Genomic DNA, 26,171 nt, shown 5'->3' with positions numbered 1-26,171 from the left:
TGCAGCTCTACACACGGTTTAGTGTACATGTGAACAGGTCCAGTTTCTAATGGAATTTTCCATCTAGGAGCAATCAAGTCTGATTTCAGTCCACAGGAGACCCTTGGCCCAGGAGATGCCTTCTGCAGGAAATCCTTCCTGTTGGCTGCTTCTGTAGGCTGGGGGAGGCAGCTCCCCTGCGTGTTCCCCCCCATACTCGGGGTGCACCTCTCACACTACAGTACAGTGAGTTTGGCCAATTGGATTCTTGGGTTTAAATGCTTTCTCAGATGAGATGATCCATCTGTAAAATGCCAGTCAAGAATGCTGAGCCTCACCAGCGTGCCTTCAGTAGCTAAGAGGAGCATTTTGTTATGAGAGAAATAAAACAAGTGAATCAAATGGGATTAACCCCTTCAAATGATTTAGCTAGGTATTTCTTACAAATAATAAAAAAACCCCCAAATTCCTTTCATTCTGTTGAGGATAACTAGACACAGGAGCTGTGGGGTTTCTACAAGAATTAGCAGCCTGTTACAGATGCCGATTCTAGACAAGTCGACAGTCTATATTTCTCTTGTTGGGGATAATAAGCAATGCTTTTCCATCAAAAGAGACTAATTCCTTGTTTGAAATCTCACTTATAGTGGGAGGATTATCGGGCATTTATCTAGATGTTTTAAAGTAGCTAAATATTTGCCTTCGCTTTCCCCCAATCTCCTGTCATTTTGGAATAAGAGCCTTAACTCATCAGGTAGGTGACTACTAAGAACCACCCTTATGGCCCAAGAAATCAAGCATGAAGTTGGATTTTCTCATAATGTTAATCTTTAGTAAAATTATTTTCCTGTATTTTTAAGTGTATTGATCATTTTAAATGTCATGGAATGCTGGTTGCTGTAACAACCTCACAATCTTAACAATTTACCACAGCAAAGGCTCATGCCTTGTGCTCTTGTCACCAGCCAGGGTGGGTAGTGGACGCCGGGCAACAGAATGCTCTCTTCCATGCAGTGATTCAAGAACCAGAGCTCCTCTTATCCAGGGCTCTGCTGGTTTCTGGTTTCCAGACTTTGGAGTCCTCGTTTGGCTCTTCTGCATCCAGCCTCTGGCTTCTCTGCCTCAGGCTGCATGCAGGAGAAGAAGGGTGGATGGGTGTGCAGGGGTGTTAAGGCCAGGCCTGCTGGGAGCCTTTTTTACTTTCACTAATATTCCATTGGTCAGCCTTCAGTTACATGGCCATTAGCCTCACTGTAAGGCTGGGATATATGCTCTTAGGGCCCAGGAGGAAAAGGGAATGGGGTTGGCAAACATGTGGCATGGCCTTGGCCACACCAGAACACTAAGATGACACATACTGCATTTTGCAAACATGATATTTTCAAGTCCTTTGTAGTTTTGTGGCCATGCAGAGTGTCGTAGTGATCGAGAGCATAACCTCGATTCAAACTACCAGCATCCAAATCCCAGCTCTGCCATTTCCCAGAAGTGACACTGGGCAAGTAACTTAGTCTTTCCCCGTGCCTACATTTCCTCTTTGTAAAATGGGGAGAGCAATAGAAGTTAATAGGGTTTGTGTGAGAATTAAATGATGTAACGCATGTAAAATGCTTAGAATTATGCATGGGGCATAATTAACAACATGTAAGTGTTAAATAATTTTTTAAAAAGTACGACTAGAACAAAGAGACCTAATGTCTCCTTTGGTATGTTGTAATTTGAATATGGTGTCATTCAGATGCATAATGTTTCTTTTAGTTCAACTGTAAAAATGTTTATTGAGCAACTACTAATTGTCACGTGCCGGGTTTGACCATAGAATCTGAAGGAGTAGGCTTCTCACTGAATTAAAGAGAAGGGCATGGTTCTGCCCACCAGATTTGCCTTTTCAACTCGGTGACTCTTAATCCATGGTCACATCGGCGTTGTGATTTTGGTTTCCATTCCCCAGATCCTCCATGGCGTATTCCTGGGGCCCTTAGAGTGGAAAGTGGCACTGGCACCAAAGGGCTCCTTCTCCTCCCCTGTCCATCTCCTGGGCCCTGTCAGTGCCACTCCCTTCATAGGTGTCATTGCTGGCTGCTTACTATGTCGTGTGCTCGCAACTTATTTGTACGAACCCGCTACCTCTTCCAGTTACGATTTGAATTTCAGAATCGTGCTCGATTTAAAAAAAACACCCAAGGGCAACATGAAGTGATTTCTGCATCCAAAGTCCGCATCCCAGGAGCAGGCTGGGCTTAAAGGTTCTTTCTCTTGCAGCTCGATGACTGCACGCTGCAGCTGTCCCACAATGGTGCCTACCTGGACTTGGAGGCCACTCTGGCGGAGCAACGGGACGAGCTGGAAGGCTTCCAGGATGATGCTGGGTAAGAGCAACAGTTGCCCCTGCTGACTAGTCCCAACCTTCCAAGATATGGGGGTACATTAAGGCCTTAAAATACTCAGAAGGGACCACCGTAGCTTTGACCTCTGCATTCACAGTCACACAAGAGAAGGGAGATGCAAGTGACTGACCAGTAGTAATTGCAAACTCTTTTGCATTTTGAGTAATTTTTCTTGACAAGGCCACTCAGGGGCAGGAAAATTTCTGGTATAGTTTAATTAAGCACATTATATTGACCTTTTTTTTTTTAAACCAAATATAATTAAATTAATATTTAATAGATTTTAGTAGTTTGACAATCTGTCTTAAGCATTGTTTTTACTGATAACTTTCTGGATATTTCATTTCCTTGGCAGATGTCCTAGTAGATTATTTTATACTATATCATCTTTTGAACTCACAACAGTGGAGAAAATGATTTGTGATGGTGTTAATTAACATTAAGTTACTTTTAGACTACATACAGAATTGCTTAATACTTCTGATTGCTGTGAATCTGAATAAAGCTATAGACATAAAAAATCAGAGAGGTGTGCAGAAAGTCAAAGCACATAAAAATCACATATACACATACAGTCAGCTATTCCTTATTTATTAGGTTTTGAAATAGCTTTTTATTTGGGGGCCCCCTGCCGCCTTTTCTGTCCTCATCCATCAGAACCAAGTAGATCTCTGATTTCATCACCTTCCTCCTTAGAAACCTTCAGAGATTCCCTGTTGCTTTCCAAATAAAGCTTAGCTATCTGAATCTGGTGTTCGAGGACCTCCCCAAAAGTTCCTTTGAAGCTACCTTGCCTGAATTAAAAATAGATTACAGCCAGATGAATCTTATCTGGGAGTGCTGATTCTTCATGGATGGCTCAAAAATGAGGGAAAATGGAAACCTTCTTAGTGTTAGTTTTCTACCTGACTCTAGTATTTACGGTGATTTGCTGGGTTTTCCCTATACCTGCCACAGTTTATGGTGCTTCCCCCCTTAATTGTCCCCCCCCTCAGTTGTCTGCTGCTAAAGCTCTACTAGGTCGGTACTGGGCTTGTCTGTATATCTATCATCTAGCATTTTCTGAACACATTATAGGTACTTACTGAACATTGGTAGTCAAGTAAATGGCAGGATCCCAGAATGGATTCCTGAATAACATGACCATGAGCACTAAGGCCAAGCTCCTTCATAGGAACCAGCAAGGTTTTCTGAGGACACAATGGGAACAGACCCTAGAAACTACCATAGGCTATACACACACTCATTATTATGTCACACAAGCTTCTACTCATCATTATTAAAAAAAAAATTATTAGATTGATAGACTTGGGAAAATTCCATTGCTATAGTTTTTACTGAGTATTTGACAATGACATCCCTTTATATAAGATGCAAGAATTCAGGCTGGATGACAGTTTAATTGGATGACTTCATGGCTCATTGATTAAACATACACCAGGTGTGTTATGAGTAGATTATTATCAACCTGAAAAATGTCTCTACTGGTGTTATAGTTGAAGACCATGCCCTGTTTGATTTTTTTCTTTCTTATCAAAATTCAAATGATTTGGAGATGGGAGCTTAGGGAAAAAAAAGCATCACTACATTAGCCAGCAGTTGGAGTTAAGAGTGGGGAAGAAAGGGGCACCTGGGTGGTGCAATCAGTTAAGCATCTGGCTCTTGATTTCGGGTCAAGTCATGATCTCAGGGTCCTGGGATTGAGCCCTGCATTGGGCTCGGTGCCGGGCATGGAGTCTATTTAGGATTCTCTCTCTCCCTCTGCCCCCTGCCCCCAGCATGTGCACACTCTCTCTAAAAAAGAAAATTAGAGTGGGGAAGAAAATAACAGTTATGGAACGCCTGTTATGCCAACCACGATACCAGGCACGTTATTCACGGTCTGTTTATTTAATAGTTCATTCTCTTAACAGTCATGTGACTGGATTTCATTGTTTCTGTTTCTCATCTGAAACAACTGAGGGTCAGGAGTTAAATTACACGTCCAGGGAGAGAGAGCCAGTAGATGGTAGAGCCAAGTTTGAACGCAGGTGGACCCAATTCCAAGTCTGTACTCCCCGATCCTCCCAGGAGCTTCTGGGCAAAGGCATTTCAGGTTCACTCAGGAAATACATTGGCACCTTTGGTGACGTAAGGTTGGTTCATGCAAGGACATCATCGGCCCCAGGCTAAAACACTGGATTTGGTTCCAGTAGCACTCAAGCACGCTGCATGGTGGCTCCGGGGAGGACGCATTTGCTGCCATCATATGGCACTGTCAGCATTAGCATCCAGGTGCTGGTAGTCCCCTTGGCCATGCCTCAAGAGCCAGGAACCCTGCTGCAAGCTCCCCAGAGGAGATCCTGGGGCTTACTTTCTCACTCTGTTTCCTTGCGAATCATCACCTGCCATGGGTCCATCTGATAGGTGCACCTTGACCCCATTTCTGCACCCTACACCTAAGATGGATTATGGCAAGATGAGAAGGCCATAATATGTGGGAAAGTATCAACAGGAGAAGGTCCCAGACCATGCTGGGTAGCTGTGCTTTTGACAGGCGGGCCCCAAACTCAGCCCAGAGGGAGCTTTATGTCTTTGTAAAAGTCCTGGTTTGTGGTGACCTCCCCACGTTGTCCTTTGGAATGTACTCAGGATGACCCTCCTTTTTGTCCGGAAGAGTATGAAGAAGCTACCCTATTGACCACTGGTGGGGAGGCCCCTGTGTCCCTGGCTTAGGTTGCAGAAGACAGGCCAGGATGATGATGCCTTGGCCTTGCCGGGTCCTCCTTTATCCCTGGGTCACCTACCACCACTGAGCCCTGGCGGCATTATGGCAGCTTGCTGGGAGCTGGTTGGAAGCAGCCTGTAGGCTGAGCCTTCCTGCACAGGTGGGAGGCATCTGAACACATCTGCAGTGTCATTTGCATTGAGTGTCCCTCCCAGGTCCTCCCCTAGGAGGGTGGCACTTGGCAAAGTCTGTGTGCCTGAGAACTCTTGTCTCCCACGAATGGGAGTTAAAATATTTCTTTTTAGTTAAGAATTGCCCTTTGGAGGCATGAAAAGGACACATGAAACCATTTTTTTCTTGATTTCTTTGTGTGAATTATAGCAAAAATCTGCTAAAGTTGTCCCCATATAATGACAACGTGTGGCAGGCAGTGTGCAAATGGTGGTGTTTTTTTGTGCAGGGTGTTCTGAGAGAATTTCTTTGCTAGAGGAGTTTCTTTGTTCTTGTCCATTACCCTGCTCTTTTATGCCAAGACTAAAAATTACCTCACTCCTTGTTTAGAATTATCACTTAAGCTATAGTTAATCGGAGAAGAGGAGAAAGACCTTCAAAAGTGGAAGGACAAAGCAATTATTATGCTACCAAAATGGAGCCAGGTCTATTTATTGCCTTCCAAGGCCAGGGAAATTAGCCACCACAGCATGGTGCACAGAACCAGAAGTCTTGAACCCTCTGGATGATTATTCCTGACCCTTCATTGTGTGACCTTGTGCAAGCCACTTTATTCTTGATAGGAGATTATAAAATTTATTTATAAAATGAGGACGATACTACTCAATTCCATTTACCTCCCTGTGTCAGCAGGGATCCCAACAAGGTCTCTGGGACTGGAGGAGAGCACAGTGGGGAGCAGCATGGCCTGGTGGTTAGGGACATGGGCTTTGCAGTTAGTCTCATGGCTGTGTGACCATAGGGATGCTACTTCCCCTCTCTGAACCCCAGTCTCCTAGTAACTGGGGATAATCATAATGCATCCTCGTTGGGTTGTTGTGGGGAAAAAATGCAATGACGTGTGGTATCTAAAACAGTGAGCTAGTTCCCAGCATATAATACAAATTCAAAAGGAATAGCCCTTACTATAATTACAGTCAGCATTTGAGAAGTAGATACACTGAAATGGGAATCACTGGATTTTAGACCTGGATGGGTCCATGCAGATCAAGCACTCTGAAATCTCATTTCTTTTAGTTAAGGAAACCAAGGCTGGATCCTTGCCTACAGGGCAGAGCTGGGCCAGAGAGCCCAGACTCTTTTTTGCTTATTTCTACCTCCACTGCCTCCGAAAGAAAACCAGTGCCAGGGACCTGTCACCGAGAAGATGGGGCTTGAGGTTAGCCCTGGAGGGGATAGCGGCCTTGCGAGGGCGAGGGGGCCGTGGGTGGGGGGAGCACCGTAGAGCTCCGAGGAGCTTGAGGAGCACTTGAGAGCTGCAAGGTGCGGTGAGGATCAGTGTGGTTGTTGCACGTGGGGTGTGCATCCCCAAGCGCTCCTACCTTTGTCTCGGTCACTTAGGGTACTCACCTTTCCCTGCGTTTGGCTCTGTTCAGGCCTGCACCCCGGGGGCAGCTCTGAAGACAGTCGCTGCTTCTCTCGCAGTCCCCTCATGGGCTGGGGTGCTGCTAACTCCTCCTCACCCCCTGCTGGTCCTCACAGGGCTGTGTGTGCGTGGGGAAGTCGGGTGCAACCCTGGGGGCTGGGGAGGGCTTGCCAGTGGGAGGCTTGTGGCTCAGGCCGGGCAGGGCTGGAAAGGGCTGAACATTTGAAGGGACTTAGAGCCAAATACCCCCGGACAAAGCTGCCTAGAAATGCTGGCTTCTAGGCGCCTGCTTCAGGAGGTTTGGCGTGGGGCCTGGGATCCTGGCCAGTTCAAAAGCTCCTCAGGTGGTCTGCTGTTTGGTCAGAAACCTACAGCCTAGGTTCTCAGTGTTGGAGCGGGTCCTGCACCCACCTGAGGAACTTTAACAACTTCCCTTCCCGCTCAGCTTCAGACCAATGAAATCAGAACTTGGGGGTGGGCCCACACGGTGCTGCTTTTTAAAGCCCTCCAGGGCAGCCTGGGAAGACCGTTCCTGAAAATGCTGCCGTAAGTTGTGCAAGGGACCGTGAACTCCCGCGCTGAGAGGACGGTGCAATGGGCCGGCTCTAAGTCCCCTCCGGTGCAGGTGAGGAAGCTGGTGTGCAGGGGCCTTTGTGCCCCCAGCCTTCCAGCTTTGCAGTCGATGTGCGTAGGGGTACAAAGGGGTTGTGGAGAGCCCTGGTTTGGCTCTAAGATGCCTAACTTCTCAGCCTATAGCTTGTAAACCCCAAGGAACCATGTGTGTGTGTGTGTGTGGGGGGCACGGACCCCTGAGGTTTCTGCATGGTTTGTGGGTGAGGGAGCTCAATAGCAAAGAGTGGAGCCCTGAACTTGCCAGGATGGCCCCTTTTGGTTGAAAAGGGCCGGTTTTCTCCCTCACCCAGGCCAGCGGCCAGGCTTGGGAGGCTGCAGTTTGAGCCTGGTGCCCACTGAGAAGACAGGAGACCCTTCGTCTCCTTCGCTGACTTGCTAGAAGAGCCCCGGACAACACGCCTATACTCTCAGCTGAAGGTCATCACCTAGGAGGAGAGTAAGGAAAAGCTGCTCACTGCTTCCCATCCACACCTGAACCAGAGTCTGTCTTTCAGCTTGTCCAGGGTTTTTGTTTGTGTATGGCTTGGATTTTCAGGTTCAGTAAGTTATTTAGATTTGGGTTCAAAATGTAGGTGATTTCTCAATGCTGCTTAGTCTAGAAGCGGACAAAGAGGTGACTGGATGAGGTTTCCTGTCCGATAGTAAGAAGGAAAAACTACTTATTCCTTCAAACTTGACCTCTTGGGATGCAAAAAACTCTGAAAATCTGATGGCTGTGGAACCCCTCCTCACCTAAAACCTTGCACACCAGCCCTGGGCCAGTGCTGGGCTGCCTCCGAATAACCTGGAAGAAAGCTGCCTAGAAATAGTAGCTTCTAGGCGCCTGCTTTAGGAGGGTGGGCTGAGGCCCAGATCCTCGCTTCTTGAAAAGCTCCTCAGGTGGTCTGCTGTTTGGTTGGGAACTTACAGCCTAGGTTTTCAGTGTTGGAGCGGGTCCTGCACCCACCTGAGGAACTTGAACAACTTCCCTTCCTGCTCAGCTTCAGACCAATGAAATCAGAACTTGGGGGTGGGCCTAGGCAGTGGTGCTTTTTAAAGCCCTCTTGGGCTGCCTGGGAAGGAGATGGTTCTGCAGGAAATCCGAGGAGAGAATCTACTCCTATGCTGAGTGGACAGTGGGAATGGAAAGGCTCTAAGTACCTTCAAATGCCGACCGCATCACTGGACAAAGATGGCATCTGGCGGGAGTGGGTGAGCGTGGGTGGGCACTGGGCTTTAAGGTGGGGTTGGGAGTCAGAAGAGACCTAACCTTCAAAGGGGAGTCCTCTTGGAAGTCCAGTAACCAGGAGGGGGGTGTGAGTGTACAGAACTTTGAGCAGGGAGGCTGCTGTCTGATGTGGCCCACCGTGATCTCTAGCACCTGAGCCTGGTGGCAGAGGAAGTGGTGGGGGCGGGGGGGGGGGTGGGGAGGGGAGGGTGCTGTGGTACTAGCTGACTACAGCAAGACAAGGGTAGAATGAACACCTGACATTAATTGGCTAGTATACAAACAGCAACTTTAGAAAAGTAGTGAGGTTCTGGAGTGGGACCAATTTGGGGAGGGAGAGAGAGCAATTATACAAATTAGGTTACCTTGAACCATACTCAAGGTGTGAGGTTGCCAGGTGAGGAATGTTGGTCTGGGACCCAGATGACAAGCATCAAAGACCAGAGAGGCAGGGGTGATTCCTTGGAGGAAAACTTTATTTAAAAAGATTTGGAGACAGCATGCCAGCACACGAGTTGGGGGAGAGGCAGAGGGAGAGAACCTTCAAGCAGATTCCCCTGCTGAGTGCGAAGTCTGAGATTGGGGCTCGAATCCACGACCCTGAGGTCATGACATGAGCTGAAACCAAGAGCTGGATGCTCAACTCACTGAGCCGCCCAGGCACCCCTAAAACTTCTCTTAAAAATGAAGTCTAATTAGATAATTAGGGCCATTTGAAGGACGGTATGTTGATGACAAGATGCTCTTAGGGTCCTGGACTTATTTCATCTTTCTACTTTGCCATCCTTAGGATGTGGCTTCCATCTTTCATGCTTCATCACAGTTCAAATATGGCTGCTTGCCTTCCAGCAGCACATCAAGGCAAGAAGGCCTGTAGTGGGTACGGTATATCTTCAACCAAAATAAGTTTGTTTCCTGTTGGAGTTCAAATGTAGTCAGTCCTCCTTGGGACGGGTAGAGCTGCTATAGCCTCCTTGAAATGAGGATTCCATCTCTGCATCCAGAGTAGTTGCTTTATTAAAGTAAAAAAAAATTTTTTTAAAGCTTTTATTTTTTTTAAAGACTTTGAGAGAGCATGAGCAAGGGGGAGGGAGAAGCAGACTCCCCGCTGGGCACAGAGCCCTATGCAGGGTTTGATCTCATGACCTTGAGATCATGACCTGAGCTGAAATCAAGAGTTGGACGCTTAACCAACTTAGCTACCTAGGTGCTCCTTGATATATATTTAAATGAAACCTGGAACTTCAATTCTTTGAATTATTAGAATCTTACTTGGTTAGCCAATATTGTCTTAATTTGCATCTTAATTCCTAATTTCTTTTTTTAAGATTTTATTTGACAGATACAACGAGAGAAGGAACACAAGCAGGGGGAGTGGGAGAGGGAGAAGCAGGCTTCCCGCTGAGCAGGGAGCCTGATGTGGGGCTCGATCCCAGGACTCTGGGATCATGACCTGAGCCGAAGGCAGAGGCTTAACCATCTGAGCCACTCAGGTGCCTCAATGTATGTCCTTTTTGTTAGGGAACTGGGGTAACCTCAATACTAAAACCTAAGAATGCCTGGACTCTTTATCCTTTGTAAGCCCTGGAGAAGGTTAGGCAGGTGTCCAGCAATGGGCAGGATGGTGCAGGTGACCATGGCGTCACTCTGCTTTCAGCCTGGGTCTATTTCTACCAGCTGTGTGACTTGATGCAGTTTATCTCCTTTGTACTAGCGTTGTGTTCATCTGCAAAATGGGCACAGCAATGGTACCCACATTGAAGGTGGGAGAAACCAGGGATGGGAGATGGAGGACCCCTTCTGTAGACTTGGCTGCCACTTACTACCACTCCCCTCAGCTGAGGCCAGTCCTCTCCTTTGCTTGGAACTCCTGGGATCTGAGGCTGCTTTCTCTCAGTTGGCTTCCACAGCCCGTGGCCCCCGAACCCACACAGATTTCTTCCATTGTAGGATTTCATGTACAGGGGCAGATGGGGAAGGAGGGCTAATGTTGAAGCAGAGGAATTTTAAGTGATAAAACTACAAAATAGGCCTTTCTTCTGTGGTCTTTTAATTCCCTTAGGGGTTAGCATTACCAAGCCAATTGCCTGCTTTCTCCGTGCACAAGCACAGAAAAGACACCCCCCACCCCCTGCCCAGGATGGGGCTCGTTTCAGTGCAGGTGCCCAGAATCCCAAACCCCATCAAACCACACCCCCGCTGTGGGACTGGAGAATTCTGTGGGAAAACAAGCACTTCCTCAAAATTCGATTTTTTTTTTTGTAGTCGCTTGAAGATAAAAGCAGGACTATCAGTCGGTGCTCTTGAACTTTTCCGGGCTTGAGCTTTTCCCGAATCTTTTCCCTTGGCATTCCATACTCCCCCCCCCCCCCCATATCCGGGCATCTAAAGCATGTACTTTTTTGTCTACATGCTTTATTTATTGACTCCTAACTGCTAACATGAGTTACAGAAAATCCTGGGGCCTGTGGACTCAGGGTTTGCTGTTACTCATCATTAGGGTCTGGCCTTAACTCACTGGTTCTCAGGTTAGTGCTCCAAGCTTGATCTCTGCTGCACACCTGGTGGCTACTCCCCCCCGCCGCCCCCCCCACCCCCCCCGCCCCGGCCCCGTCCCAGGACACCCTACAGTTTGTTCAATAGTTCAGGTCCATGCACTTAGAATTTTCTAGCATGATCACAAGACTTGAAGGAAGGTCAACATCTGGATTGTCCAGAGAAAGATTTTTGTGTGTGAAGAAAGTTTTGCAGCCCGTGTTTATAGGCATCACAGACTTGCGAAGATGGGTCAAGTGCTGTATACTTGAGAAAAGTTCCTCGAGACCAGTGCCTTGCACATAACAATTGTAAAACAATCGGATGAACAAAGAATAAAGGAGGGGCTCGTAGGGATCTGAAGGGATCGTGAATGCAGATTTTCTGCTTATAAGCAGCTGCTGGGCTGGAGGCCACTGCATGATTTTGTAGGCCTATGCAAGTGGTTTTCCTTTCGCCTTTGGAGGAGACCATTTTTATTTATTTATTTATTTTTTTAAAGATTTTATTTATTGGAGAGCGAGCGAGAGAGAAACAGCATGAGAGAGGAGAGGGTCAGAGGGAGAAGCAGGCTCCCCGCCGAGCAGGGAGCCCGATGCGGGACTCGATCCTGGGACTCCAGGATCATGACCTGAGCCGAAGGCAGTCGCTTAACCAACTGAGCCACCCAGGCGCCCGGAGACCATTTTTAAAAGCCATATTTTCTCCTCTTACCAGGTCTCAAGAATAAAAACTGTTGTAGTCATTACTGTGAATTCATAATCATGTTAGTCACGTGTCCTGGTGAGATTTTGTTCTCTCCAACACCACCCCAAAACCCGGAAGCAGGAGAGCACTGCCAGACTGGGGAGAGGAGTGGCCAGAAAAGTGATGGGATGGGGCTCAGCCACTGAGAGACCCCATAGGTTATCTGCTGCTGTGCTGGTTGGCTGGCTCCATTTTACCTTTATTCACTGGCTCTTCCCTTTGTCCAAATCCCAAAGCCTTTGTTACCCCTAGGTAGCCAGGACACCTGTTTTCTCCCAGTTATCCTCTCAACTGCTGGGTGCTTTAGTCCTTCTCTGCACAGGATGGGACGAGCCCCACTAGGAGCAGAATTGGGGAGGAGGGCCCATCCTATTTTCTTTAAAGAGTTTGAGGGTGCAAGAGTGTGAGCACGAGTGGGGAGAGGGAGAAGCAGGCTCCCTGCTGAGTGGGGAGCCCCACGTGGGGTTCGATCCTGGGACCCTGAAATCATGACCTGAGCCGAAGGCAGACACTTAACTGTCTTGAGCCACCCAGGCGCCCCCCCCGCCATCCTGTTTTCACGGTATAAATTGGCATTCTTGAGAATAAATGGCCCGTAAGCTCTTTGGTGGACTCCTACTTCCTGTGAGCAAGGGGTAAAAGCTGTAACCGTCTTGACTTCACAGCAAACTGGCTTTTTGATGACCCCACTGTGTGCCCTTCTTCTGTAGCCAAAAAATGTAAAAATGTCAAGCAGATGTGTGTGGTTACATTCCAGGGATTTCACTTGATGGGCACAGATTTTAAAGTTTTCCCAACATGGTCAAGCATGAGTACACACTATATGGATGGAAGGAGTTGACCAGGTTTGGTAATAAAATGTGTGTGTGATCCCACAGAGTCAAACTTCATCGTTTAATTTTCTGTAAAGCCCTGTGACATCACGTTATTTCATGGTAGATTCTCGTTCTGTTTCAGTCCCTGCTTATCTAGAGTCTCTCTGAGGTGGGTGTGCCAGAAGCTTCAAGTTGATTGACAGCATGTAGGTGTTCTCATGGCGACCACTCTGATCCCGGTGTCCATTTTGTCTTCTGTCTCCATTAGGCGGGGCAAGAAGCACAGCATCATCCTGAGAACACAGCTGTCCGTGAGGGTCCACGCCTGCATCGGTGAGTGACAGATGCAGAAGGGGATACTTCCCATCTGCCCTCAAGTGATTAAACATGTGATGAGAAATGTTCTCTAAGCAACAAAATACCTAGGATACTTAGGGTTATGCTCTCTACTTGGGTAAGCCCCTAGCCCAGATTGTTAGTTTAGTGAAGCAATTTCCGGCAATAGCTTTTGAATCCCTGTTTCGTTCTGATTTCTTTTGCTGTTCAGTGAGTGAAGAGAGCTGGAGGTAAGACAGACTGTTGATGAGGTTCTTTGTGGGGCAGTGTCTGTGTGAACCTCCAGCCAGTTGAAGTGATCGTCACGTGCCTTCTGGTGGCTCTTCGAAGCTGGTGGGGACGTGGGGGTTGCAGCTCCAGGTTGTGGTCAGGTGATAAAAAGGGACCTGTCGGGTCAGCGTAGGATGGGGCGTACAAAGAAACCAAGCAATATGGTGTCGAGGGGATGTATTTGTGGTTCAGAATGGTTTGCAAGCGTCACACAGGGACCCCATTGGGGCCATTCCTGCAGCCATTTCCTGTACCTCTTGGTTTCCCCACCTACACATGTGGGTTGAATGGCAATGAAAGCAGTTATTGATGTGAAGTAGACCATTTTTATGTGAGGCGTATCTAAAACCATGGCCTGGTTTCCTCCTGGCGTTGGGCTAAGTTGAGGCAAGTATCTAGTGTCCTAAAGAAAATTAAAATTCACTTCATACATAGAAGTTTTCCGTATCTGCGTCCTTTTACTTTTATTATAAGTTGTGGTCTTAATTCAGGCCTCTCATTAAGAGCACAAATCATCGTGTTGAGGCCCAGTCTACACCTGGAGTGTGGGGACGGAGTGGAGTGGGAAGGATTGTTTCTGGTCCTTTCCCTTTCTTCCTGCTTCTCTGTTGGAGATCCAGAGATGGGGTGAGGAGGTGGCTGGACGTGGGGGGAATCCGCGTAATTTTAGGTCATCTAGTATTAAATGTGTGAGGCCAGAAGAGTCTCCAGGGACCATCTCTGACTGTGTGGCCAACGAGGAATCGTGTAGCAGACTCCTCAGCCTCAGGGTGGGAGGGCTCCTAATCTTGTTGGAAACATAGTGAGATCGGTAGAACCTTCAGCACTGACTGTTCACTTCTCAACTGCCCGTGGCACTGAGTGACCATGACCCATGTACTATAAAAATATACACTATATATTTAATCATTTGCTTTAATTACCTGCTTTACACTTTTTCCTGTTACTTTATATATAAATCATGTCTACCTGAAGAAAAGGCCTGTGACCTATGACTTTGGGTAATCCTACCTTCCCCCACAGCCAGAACTAGAACAAATTCCAGTATGTTATGTGCTGAATACTGTTGAAGTTAACTATTGGTTGAAATATAGCTGATAACCTGTAGAGATTTGGGACATGAAGATGAATTGGTATTTCCCAAGATAGTAAGGTGGTGGAAAGCATATTAACACTAAAATAGGGTAGATCAGAATCCTAATGAACTAATTCCTTTTGTGTAAATTCACTTTTTGTACTGAAATATTTCAAGTACAGGAGTTTTTTTAAACCAGCTTCTATGTTATTGACTTGCTGCATTAACTTAGGTATTCTATAGTCTCCTGTAATATATATACCATGTAAAACACACAACTTCTCCCCATAACACACTGAGCCCCAGCAGCCCATCCTGCGCTGTCCCAGGACAAGCATTCCTTCCTGCTGGAGGGGTTGAACTGGGTGCTGACAGGATCAGAGTGTTCCCAAACCCCCTTAATGCCAGTTGCGCTTGCTATTGGAATTAAGTAATTGAATGAAGTGGTAGGTGAATATCCTGTAAACTGATTAAATAGGAGTATAAAAAGTCACTGCTTTGAAAATTCATTGACTATTTTGGACAAGATTCAAAATTGGTTACTACTAAAGCATTTGTCAACATAGGTGGGTTGCAACAACTATAAAAGTTGGAATATTGCAAAAAATCTAGAAGGGCTGTATGTAGTCTTCACAAGTGTCTGTTCTTGCTTGACTTCACAGAAATTGAGACTGGAAATCCCAGGACCACATCAGTGGAGGGGTTCATGAAAGAAGGTCCACAGAGAATTCTAGTTAGTAGACCCTTGTTCAAAGAAAGGTCCTAGCTTGAAAGTGGGTGTGAAGGTGTGTGTCCTTATTCTCTATGCCCAGTGTCTCATCACAGGCAAAACCAAGATGATCAGGTCCTGTAGCTGCACATTAAAATAAAGTCTTAAGGTGTTTATTACTTCAGAAGGATTTTGTGCTTTAATTAGTTCTCCCATTCATTACCTCAGCCCTAATTATGTCAGATAGGAGGGTTTGACTGTGTAAATTAACATCAGTACCCAAGAAGGCAAAGTTTATCCTGTGTATTAAATGCTCTTTCTTGTCCCATTTCCTATTATTGGCAAGATCTGGAATAGATTTATTATAATAGCACTAAATATTATCCTTTGGTTATGTATAGAAAATGGAATGTATGCATCGTGTGTATGAAGTACCAACCCCCATTGTGACATATTCTTTCCCTTTCCAAATGGCAATATTAGAGATTTCTTTGGGATGAAAAACCCAAACCTGGAACAATCTTCAGTCAAAATGACAAAAGAAAACATGACAAGAGGGGAGAAAATCTTTTTCACATCAGTTGGTTGAGTCCTTGTTTCTTTTCCAGATGACTTCCCCTCCTTGCCATATGAGCAATGGTTGAACTATGACAGGCATTGGACAATCACTGTTCCCTTACCCCTGGCACCATATGCCATTTTCCCAAAGACCCCTTTCCCCACCATGAGATTGGACTGGAAGGATCCAGGATCAGTTTGGGCTTATGGGTTTAAAATGTTATCAACTAAATTTCTCAAATGTTTTTTTCACCCTACAATCTTTTCTCGTTCATTCCTGCTTTTATTAAGTATAGGAATGTTTAGAATCCAGGACTGCATGTTGATGAATTGGAAGTGACATGCCGTTGGAATTCTTCAGTGTTAACTTTGGAACTCTGGCCCTGATTGGGACAAGAGTGAGTGGAGCCTTTATGGTCCACAACCGAACGGACCTCACAAAAAGTGAAGGCCACTGGGCACTGCTTTGAAGGTCATGGCTGGCAGCCAACACAGGCCTTTTCTGATAGTGCAGCAGGGCTGAAGCAGGAAGTTGGAATGAGATCTTGGTAGAGAGTAAAGAGAGATGCTCCTCTCTAATTTTTATTTCTTTGCACAGTTTTGAGTATGACCACTTGATGTAACATTGTGGCAAACAATGTATGATTCACCTTCCAAATCTAGCTTCAGTCCCTCAGAAAAACCAATGGTCACTTTGTAGGCATGAACTTAGATATGGATGGAAAAAAACCTAGGACAGGCATGTAAAGTCTGCATTTTTATGAGGTTAGCTAGAGAAAATAAATTTTTCGGTCTCTGCAAGTGATCCTATTTCCAGACACCAGAAAAATGTTCAGAGGGCTCTGATGACTCAATCTCATCTTGAAGAGAAAAGGAGTGGAAGAATTGTAGGGCCGAGAGATGGAATTGAGGATTTAAAAACAAAACAGATTTAAAGTTGTTAGGATCCTAAAGGTAATATCTGAGTGTTTGCTTCTGGCTTGATTTGAAGGCATTTTGTGGGACTTAAAACCTCTGTACTTCAGTTTCCTGGACCAGATCCTGTCTTCTCATTAAGAGAATAAACTCTGTCCAGTGAGAGTCTGTGACCCATAAGGTGGACACTTTAAAGTATCCAGCATTGAGTTAAACAAAAGGATAAATTGGCTGAAGGTTGCAAAATATTTCCGATGGCAGTTTTGAAGGACAAGCTGGTACAAAGGGTTTTTAGAGTCTTTAGAGGTATTTCCCCCAAACCTAGGCGATGATATCTGCTCATGAAGATAGAGATGAGGTAGGCAGAAATTGACAAGGTAGCTGAGGTGACTAATCTCTCCATTAGGTTAGTCTCCTTGCTCATTAAAGGTCAAATCGCAGAGAGGACACTTGTAGAGGAAGAAAAATCACACGAGGAGAAGGCTGCTTTACCCATTGATGCAAAAAAGTAGTCTATTTCCAGCAACACAAACAACAGAACAAGACATGAGCTATCATTTGCCAAGACTTCTGAGCTAAGTCATGCAGGTCTGCTTCGTGCTATACCGTTCCACTGAAGAGGCGAATGGCAAATGGAGGTGGGGGGTGGCAACATTTCAGGAAGACCCTTCTAGTGCAGGAGTGACTGAGGGGATTCATGACCCCTGACTTCACCCTACCCCCAACCCCCACATACATTTTTGTTCTCCAGTCCCTTCCTCAGGCTCTGCCTTCTTAGGCCTAGGCTTGTATCCTCTTCCACCTTGCCAAGCCTTCTGACTGGGCCCGGTACCACTTCCCCTGCTTCTGAGCATCTTTCCCTTTCTGTGTTAAGTTTGAGCTGGGGTTCTATGTGGCTGAGCCCTTCTGGCCCTGCAGGGAGGCCTCCCTCCAACTGTTTTTTGATGTTTCACTTGCCCCTCGGGTTGGCTTTTACGTGACACTGGGTTTTGGACTGATATTTAGATTCCAATGTGGTCCTCCCTGCCTCTTGACTCTAGAATTCCCATGAAAACTAGAGGTTTCCTTCTACAAATGGCAAAATGCCTTTTGACCCTCTTGGGCTTCAAAGCACCTGGGTGGTATTTCTAAATTAGCTAATCAAGAGGAGGAGCCTCTTAGCATGGTGTGTGTGTGTGTGTGCGCGCACGCGCACTCAGACACTGGAAGCCTGTGTGGTAGCTTGGGTGTCCTGCCCTTCCCCCCCGCCCCCGGGTGCTGGGAAGAGGAGTGGGTCCACACAGGTGCTGCTGTCCCTATATTGTCTAAGGGGGCGGGCGCCCATGCATCTACTGGGTGACCGTGGAAACCATAACCTAGGCTGTTGTATCCAGAACCACTCCCGTAGTCCCTCTTTTCTCTCCTGGCCCCCCTGCCCTCCTGTGTCTGACTCCAAGTCTTGGGCCTGGGCTTCTTGCTGACTCTGCTCTGCATTCCCCCAGCTTCTGCTCTTATCCTGCCTCTGTAGCCTTGGGACAGGGACAAGGGCAGGGGTTTCCTCCTGCCCTGTTAGTGGATGTCATGATGGCCAAGCTCACAGTGTCCTGGCTATGTCCTTGCCTAGTGGGGTTAGGCACAGCAGGTCACATTTCCTATTATCTGTCCTTCGATGTAGGGATCCATGGATTTTCCAGAAATTCTGTAGCCCATCTCCTGTCCGTGCCATTCTGTAGAGACCTGAGTGGCTGGCCTCGGCACAAACTGGGCTCAGGTTTGAAATTCTGCGTCTCTCTTTGTAGCAGGAGACTTGTAGTACTCCTATATATTGTTAAGCCTCCCTTTTATACCCCATCAAGTCTGTGACCCGTTTTTACCCACAGTTCTGTTCTCTAGGTAAAAACGGGCTCTCTGGGCTAATCAGATAAACACCTCCCATCATCTGTTTCCTATTAATCTACCTCCGCTCCCAGAATGTCCACATGTCTAGAAGGCCACTGGGCTTGGGCTGGGATCAGCCTTTCCACTCTGTGTTGGTGGCAACCTCTAAGGGAACTTATGGCCAAACAGTGACTGACAGATGTGCCCTCACCACCACCCCCCAAGGGAGAAAGCCTGTGGGGAAGCATGTGGAACATTCCACTAGGTGGTTAAACTGCCCAGAGTCTAGTGTTTAAATGCTGATGGCTATTTAGTTCTGTCACACCTGTCCACACATGCTGTAATTTTAGAGGACAGTATATAGATAGGTCAGGAATGATTTGTTGTCAGGAATTAAAAGAACAATTAGAGAATGAATTTAAAAATGACTCTACTGTCTACAGACATACAGGTAAACATAAATACAGGGAGTGGATAAAGAAAAGGAGACACACCTATGAGAGAATTAGCATAAGAACCTTCCAGATACAGCTGGAAACTCAGGTCAGCTGTGGGAATTAAGAGGAAGGAAAAATGAGCAAATATGGATTGACCCACAGGAAAGAAAAACAGTTATATGGGGGTCTCTTAAGGCGGTTTGACTTCACATTTGTGCGCTTACCTTCCCCCTTTGACGTTATTTAAATTATTCTTTGCCTCTTTAGAACTTTGTTACCTTTTATCTCTGAAGAGGTTAGATGGTTGGATAATATTTGAGCATTGCCTTAGAACCATTATTGATGTTACTTTGCCCTGTCCTAATAATTGCTTATATCCTTAACAAGGAACATGACATTCTGGCAGAAATGGACTCTGGAGAATGTAGTCCTAGCGGTGGGGACACCTGTAGCAGATGTTACAAGTTTAAACCACGTGCTGGCAGCTAGACTCCAAAGTTGCTGTCCAGCAGAACCTTCAGTTTTATCCAGAAAACAACCCCTGGTAAGGAAACCACCATGCCTTTGAATGAGTTCTTTGAGTGAGTTCTAGAGTGTCGCTATAAATGCTTTTTACTTGTAGGTCTGAGCTGCCTGGGGAATGTAATGCAAGTTCTAGAGATGGGCTTTCTGCACCTGGGGCTCCCCCCATGAAGAGTCCGCTTCATTTTGTGTCATGGAACAGTTAAGAGTATGTTAGGAAACAAAGTGGTTACTAGAAATTTTGGTATCCAGAGGGCATGGGAGCTGAAAAGTAGGATGGATGGCTTGCACATATCTTGCTACAAGGTGGTTCTTCAACGATTAGATGTGCACCCATGTGTTTTTCCGGTCTTGCTGAGGGACTTAGAAAAAATGGATTCTTGGGTGGGGATTCTTGGCGCATTTCACCGATTCCCATTGCGTTAGAAATACCAAATGGGAAATATTTTAACTTGGGAATCAAAACACATGGAAAGCATTAGAAGTTGAGCAACACATACAGCCCGTTCAAAATTTAATTCAAAAACAGTAAAAAAGGTGTTTGGGAATTGGTTATAAGTGCTGTAGTCTCAAATTCATATGCCAGAGTAGTAGTGACAGAAGAGCAAAAGGAGAAAATGAAAAAGGTTAGCCTAATTGGAATCTTGTTAGTTTAATTGGAAAGAAGAAAATAGGAGCGCCTGGGTGGCTCAGTCAGTTAAGCGTCTGCCTTCAGCTCAGGTCATGATCACAGGGTCCTGGGATCAAGCTCTGAGTCTGGCTCCCTGCTCAGCAGGGAGTCTGCTTCTCCTCCTCCCTCTCCCCCCTCTGTCCCTCGCCCTACTCATGTGCATTCTCTCTCTCTCAAATAAATAATAATTAAAAAAAATGAAAAGAAAAAAAATTCTGTTAATTGTACTGAGAGGTGATGTGATTTATTTCTATCCTGGTAACTGGACTATGATGGTGTGGGCAGGAAGGGGATACATTTTCAGGGATTTAGGGAAATCTTTGTGGGACAAGGTATAGCATTTGGCATGCAGTCGATACTTCAATCATTTCTTAGCCTTTTAAAAAGATTCCACTTTAGATTCAATGGTCAGCTTACTACCACTCTGAAAATTAGATAATGTATCTGCAAGTATTTCAAGTTGTAAAATGCCATGAAGATAATTAGTTTGAGAAGAATTCTACTAAATTATAGACTGCTTACCTTGGCCATTTTATTTATTAAATTTTTAAAAAAGATTTGAGAGACAGAGAGTGAATATCTGAAGCAGACTCCATGCTGAGTACAGAGCCTGATGTGGGGCTTGATCCCCCAACTGAGATCATGACTTGAGTCAAAACCAAGGGTTGGATGATCAACCAACTGAGCTGCCCAGGTGACCCCTACCTTGGGCATTTAAAAAAAACAATATGAATCATGTTCAGGGCGTGGCACCTTTGCAGTTGGGTCCTTTCCCACCCTTGGTTTCATGGACCCTCACTAGCCATGGGAAGGGCTGAGAGAGTAAAGCTTGAATTTCTCAATTCTCCAACTAGAGCCCTTTGTACTGGCCTGTTGCTTTCTCTTTAGGCCATTTATATCGTCTTCAGCCCTTTTCTAGATCTGTGATTGCAGAGCCCAGTGAGACCTTTCAGGTCTAGGAAGTCTGAAGTGCCACCCAAACCTCTAAATAGGTCTTTCAAAACATATTCCCTAAGCGAAGTTTCCCCAGGCTTCCAAGGATGGTTTTCAGAGTTCTTGTGTGGTTCACAGATGGCCTCAGGGGAAAGTTTAAATCAGCTGAGAAAAATGGATTTCACCCTTCAAGAGCTGACTCTGTTTAGTTATGCAGTTGAAATCCCTTTTTTCCAAGCCCGGCTGCTGACTGCTGTAGGAGGATCTGGAGCTTTCACATCCCTTCAGGTCTTCCATCCTGCCTGGCTGGACATAGCTTTTCTTTTGGGCTTCAAGTGGGGAAGACCTGGAAACGAAGGCTCTTAACTGATCAGAACTACGTGCTGTCAGCTCTGGCTTCAGGAGCTGTCCGGAAGGAACACAAGGGTTCTGAGGTGGGAGGCTGGGAGTCTTCTTGCTCTTGGTTTGGAGGTCTGGTCCTTATCTGGGAAGATCTAGGAGGTAGGGTTTTTGTTCCAGGTAGCAGTTAGCTCTTGAGCATTTGAAGGTGGACTGTTTTGTGTCCAGCCCATAGAAGCAGACCCCAAAGTATTTGTTGATTGAGGAAAGCCACTGTACTAGTGATGTGTGATAAATATTTGACCTTCATCCTGTTTTTGGCACAGAGCTCCTAAAACACTTGAAATTCCTTAAGTGATAAGAGCAACAAAGGTGCCTTTTGTTATGTTAATGAGGCAACTTGGTCCCTACCTTAAGGATGGACGTGAGTTATGGGAAGAACCACCCCTGTGATTGGAGAGTTGGAACTTTCAGTCCTATCCCTGACCTCTTAGCCACTGGTGAGTGATTCAATCAATCATGCCTATAATGAAGGCTCCATAAAAACCCAAGAGGATAGGGTTCCTGGTTGGTGAACACAGGGAGATTCGGGTAGGGAAAATGGGAGGACCATACCCCTTTCTCATACTTTGCCCTATGCATCATTTCCATGTAAGTTACATCCTTTTATAATAAACTGGTGATCAAGTAAAATGTTTAAATTCTGTGGGCTGTTCTATCAAATTAATCAAACTCAAGGAGGGATTCATTGGAACCTCTGATCAAAAGCTGGTAGATCGGAGGCACAGGTGAGCAACTGGGTTTGTGATTGGCGTCTGAAGATGGTGGGCAGTCTTGGAAGACTGAGCCCTTAACCTGTGGCATGTGATGTTATCTATAGTTAGCATCAGAATTGAGTTGAACTGTAGGGCACCCATTTGGTGTCTAAGGCTTGGTGTGGGAAAGCCTATACACACAGATGTTGAAATTTGGTCCAGGAACCCAAAAGAGCTGCTAAAAGGGTCATGGTACTGATGCGAGTTTAATTCATTTACTTGAGAAATGAATTTGTTTGGTATTTTCTTAGGAAGAAGAATAAAAGGCAGTAAGTAGAATGTGAAATTAAATAGTAACAAATCTGTGGACGTGGGTGGAATGTCATTTTAAAGCGTTTCCAGGAGGGCTCTGGGTTCTGTGGGAGTGCTGTGTGGATCCGGAATGCAGTGCCTGACATGACTCATGGCCTGGGTGGCCTGTATGTGTGCCAGGAAGAGCCATGTGAGTGGGGCCTGGGGCCTCCCTTGCTACCTCCCCCTGCCCTCAACCTTGTGAGGTCTGTCTGCTTATTTATCCGGGTGAGGACAAGGGGGCCCTGGTGCCTCCCTCCGGGGAGTGCTGTGAGCATTCGTGGGGATAGTGTGTGTACAAGCATGTGCTGTGCCCGGCATGTGCTACCTTGGGCAAATGATGGCAGACATCCTCATCCTCCTCATCACAGTTGCTTTACAGATGGTCAGAGCAAAGTTGAAATGTGATCATCCCCTGGTTCTCAAAGGAATGCACTTGTAGCATGTCTGATGTGTTTAGAGACAGAACCGACTTGGATGAGATGCAGGTCTTGCCTCCCATTCTTGAAGGACCTTCCTCATCCACCACTGGGTATCAGAATTGTATTAAATATTAGGGTAAGACATTGTCGAACTCTTAATTATAAAACCCATAAAATGCTCAACTTGTGTGTTGAAGGTATGATTTAGTTGCTCCCCTTTTCTGCTTGGTGGACAGATTTCAAACTGCAGATCAGTAGGTTTCCATTAACATTTCACTTGATACGATAGAGTGGAATTGGCCATCCTGAGTCCATGATTCCTGCGTAACTAGTGGCATTGGGGTCTTTTTGTGGTGGTCTTCTCTTCAGTTACCCTGGTTTTGATACATTTTAGAATGTTCCAGTGTGGGCAAGAATCAAATAATTAGCATGTTTACTGAAAAACTCTCAACTTGGCTGAAATTAAGCGGGTTTTGTGAGCGTGAGGGCAGCTCGATGCTCCCCTTCTGTGTGTTCCCCAATGGTGTTCTCCTGAAGGGACCCCCGAAACGGAGGGTAAAGCTTCTGAGAATGTGCTCAGTCATTAAACAAGACAACTGGGTGCATGAAAAGGAGTGAAAACACCATAATGTAACACCAAGTGCTAGTTACATTGTGTAACTTTAAAGTGGAAAAATCATGTCCTAAGTACTATAAAAGTAGTCAAAATATTCTGTACGAGTTGAGATTTACAGAACGGTCAGATAAGCTGTTCAGATTGCACCAAAAAAATACATAATCTGTATGTTTTGTCTACAACTTCTCTAGTGATGGTAAACTTTGACACATAAATAACCTATCACAGTTACTGTCAGCTGGCTTTGTATCTGGAGGATTTTTTTTTAAATGACTTCTTTGGCCCAGGGTACCTTCAAAAGCTGTCCCACCAGGTCATGTGTTGGTGTCTCTTCTACCTCCTGTCCTGCACCTTGGGGGCTGGGGTTCCTGAGGGTGGGGATGAGCTGGCCAGGGGCTTCTGCTTTTTCCCTTCACCGGGCTTAGGCTCCAGGCCTCAGAAGCCACCAGGAAGCAAAGCAGAGTGCCGCAGAGCACTTCACACTTCATCAGAAAGCCGTAAAACCAATTACCAGCCCATTAGGGACTTGAAAAGGAGCTCCACAAAGCTGTCCTCACTGGGAATTGCCAAGGCCCATGTCAGTCACGGATGAGATTCATGCTGTGGATTTTTCTTCTCCTCTTTCCTCTATTTTCTTTCTTTCTTTTTTTTGACGGAAGATAGTAGATTCTAGAAACGAGGCCTGTAATGGGATGGCCTCACAGACTGCCTGGAACAGCTCGGGCCAGGCTTCTCTGGGGCAGAACTGGTGGCCTCTGTGTTCACGGCGGGTATTGGGATGGTGATCCTCAGAGGGCAGCTCTGTCTTGGGGTTCTAGTTGCAGTCCTGCCTTTCCTTGGCTGTCATCCAAGGTTTGGAGTTGGGTCCTTTCTGGTATCTGACTCCAGGCCTGGCCTTCGTCAGGAGACTCAGGGAGTGCCAGGCTGTGGCAGCAGGCTCATGGGCTTGGGGAATAGGGTGCTGAGTCCACCCCACTCACGGGCGGGCAGGCCACCGTGGACTTGGGCCTTGTGGGGAGGACTTGGGAGGACTCCAAATGAGGTTGTACCTAGGATCCAAGATTAAATATTTAAAACATACCAGCGTATATACATATATGTTATATAACCCTCCTTTGGCATGTTTTCATTTTAAACAAATGGCTGAGGAGGCAGAATAAATAAAAATAAAAAGCAGATGCTCTGGAGCAGTCCTGCTGAGGTGTGGGCACCCAGCCTATAGCGGGGGGTGCTGGTTCCTCTGCAGGAGTGTCCTAGTTGAGGGGAGAAGGTGGGTGAGGGGGGAGCAGTGACAGGCGGGATTCAAACTCTGGAATCAGCATGTTGGGCCGCTAGACCTGGGACATGGCACCAACTTCCCCACTTCCCTTACGAACTGCTGAAGGCGCTGCTGAGCCACACAGCTGTCTTAGGTCAAGAACTTGCCATCTGGGTGCCCTGCACAATTCTCACGAACGTGAGTTTGTTGCTGCCGCCAAGAGTCAACAGTGTCTGGTGGGGGGGTTTGAAAACCTCACTATCCTCTATATGGCTGTAATGTTGGACACGGTTAGCTTTCCACCTGACCTGGAAAGTAACTGGAAGGAAATAGGCCTGAGGCTCTTTCATCCGCGCTCACGATTCTAACTAGAAGCTGTAGGCTTGCAGTTTCCAGCTCTCCCGGAGCTCAAGATCTGCCATTGAGATCCGTGCTGTGTCCACTGGATACCTGAACTTGGTCCCACATCCATCTCCTATTCCTCACCCCCATCAGGAGGACTCTGGCTCACCCCACCCCTTGTGTCCCCAGTGCCTTTAGCATTGGGACACTGACCATTCAACTCTTGCTTCTCCAGTTGGTTGATCTGTGTCCTGTTTCCCAGGGATGCTGTGTGATCTTAAGGGTGGGGATGGAAGACCTTCCTCCCTCTCAGGGTGGAAGGGTAAAGAGGCCTCGAAGGAAGGAGCTGGTTTCTAGGAGCCAATCCTAGAACTGCCCCAAGCCTTCATTTCTTCACCTGAACTTGGGGATGAAATTCATTTCAAAGTAGGAGAATTTTCCATACACATTGAAAATACACTTGTTGTCTCTTTGATAGTATGGTTACTTAGAATTTTCTCTTGAATCTTTGTTGTTCTCCAAGGAAGTTTGCTCATAAAATTCTAATTCATTTTTCCTGATCCTGTGTACAGAATCTGACTGATTGTTAAACTAGATGTAAGTGTGAAGCAAGCTAAGTAGAGAGAAAATAAGCCCCGCCCAGGGCTGCCATGTGCCTCCCAGGTCCATTGTTTCTTAGATAGAAACAAAGTATACAAAAGGTGTTTTGGGCACTGGAGCTCAGCTCCCTGAAAAGGCCCAGGATGTCAGAAGGGAACAGGCAGCCCTTCATTCCTGCCTATTGCTGCAAGGTGCATTGCAATTTTCCTTCCTTACTCCTTGAGGAGGGAACAGTCCCAGACCCAAGAATTGAAGAATTCATCTTCTTTTTCCCTAATGAACTTACATGGTTCCTGGTTTTTGTCCTTTCTGGAGTGGTGATTTTTTTTTTTTTTTTTTTTTTTAAATCCTAGTTCCCTGTACACGTCGGCCCTAGGAGGATGTGGCAGGGATTTTTAATTTCCTCTAATATGGGTACATCTTAGGGGAATCTTTGAATCCCGCGTTTCCCATTTGCAGCGGGAGTAGGGAATTCTCCTTGGCTCCTCAGGAGGACACTGTGGCTGCCCTCACTCCTGCCCTCACTCCCCCAGGGTGGACCTGGGGGAAGGCAGTGAGCCAGTGAGGCTCAGCCTCTCCCTTTCCTTGGAGTGTCCTAT

At 46.3% G+C, this 26,171-nt stretch overlaps 1 protein-coding gene across 8 annotated transcripts in view; it reads left to right on the top strand.

The window, feature by feature from the left end:
- FHOD3 (formin homology 2 domain containing 3) overlaps positions 1-26,171 on the top strand; it is a 455,751-nt gene that overhangs the window by 56,519 nt on the left and 373,061 nt on the right. For all 8 annotated transcript variants that reach the window (XM_034996005.1, XM_034996004.1, XM_034996003.1 and 5 more), the window contains exons 2-3: positions 2,242-2,348; positions 12,876-12,940. In XM_034996005.1, the coding sequence (XP_034851896.1) occupies positions 2,242-2,348; positions 12,876-12,940 (172 nt within the window). The remainder of the gene's footprint in view (positions 1-2,241; positions 2,349-12,875; positions 12,941-26,171) is intronic.

Source organism: Mirounga leonina, unplaced genomic scaffold, assembly GCF_011800145.1.
Source record: "Mirounga leonina isolate KUSES-001 unplaced genomic scaffold, KU_Mleo_1.0 Mir_93, whole genome shotgun sequence".
NCBI lineage: Eukaryota > Metazoa > Chordata > Mammalia > Carnivora > Phocidae > Mirounga > Mirounga leonina.
This window is presented reverse-complemented; position numbering and strand designations above follow the sequence as displayed.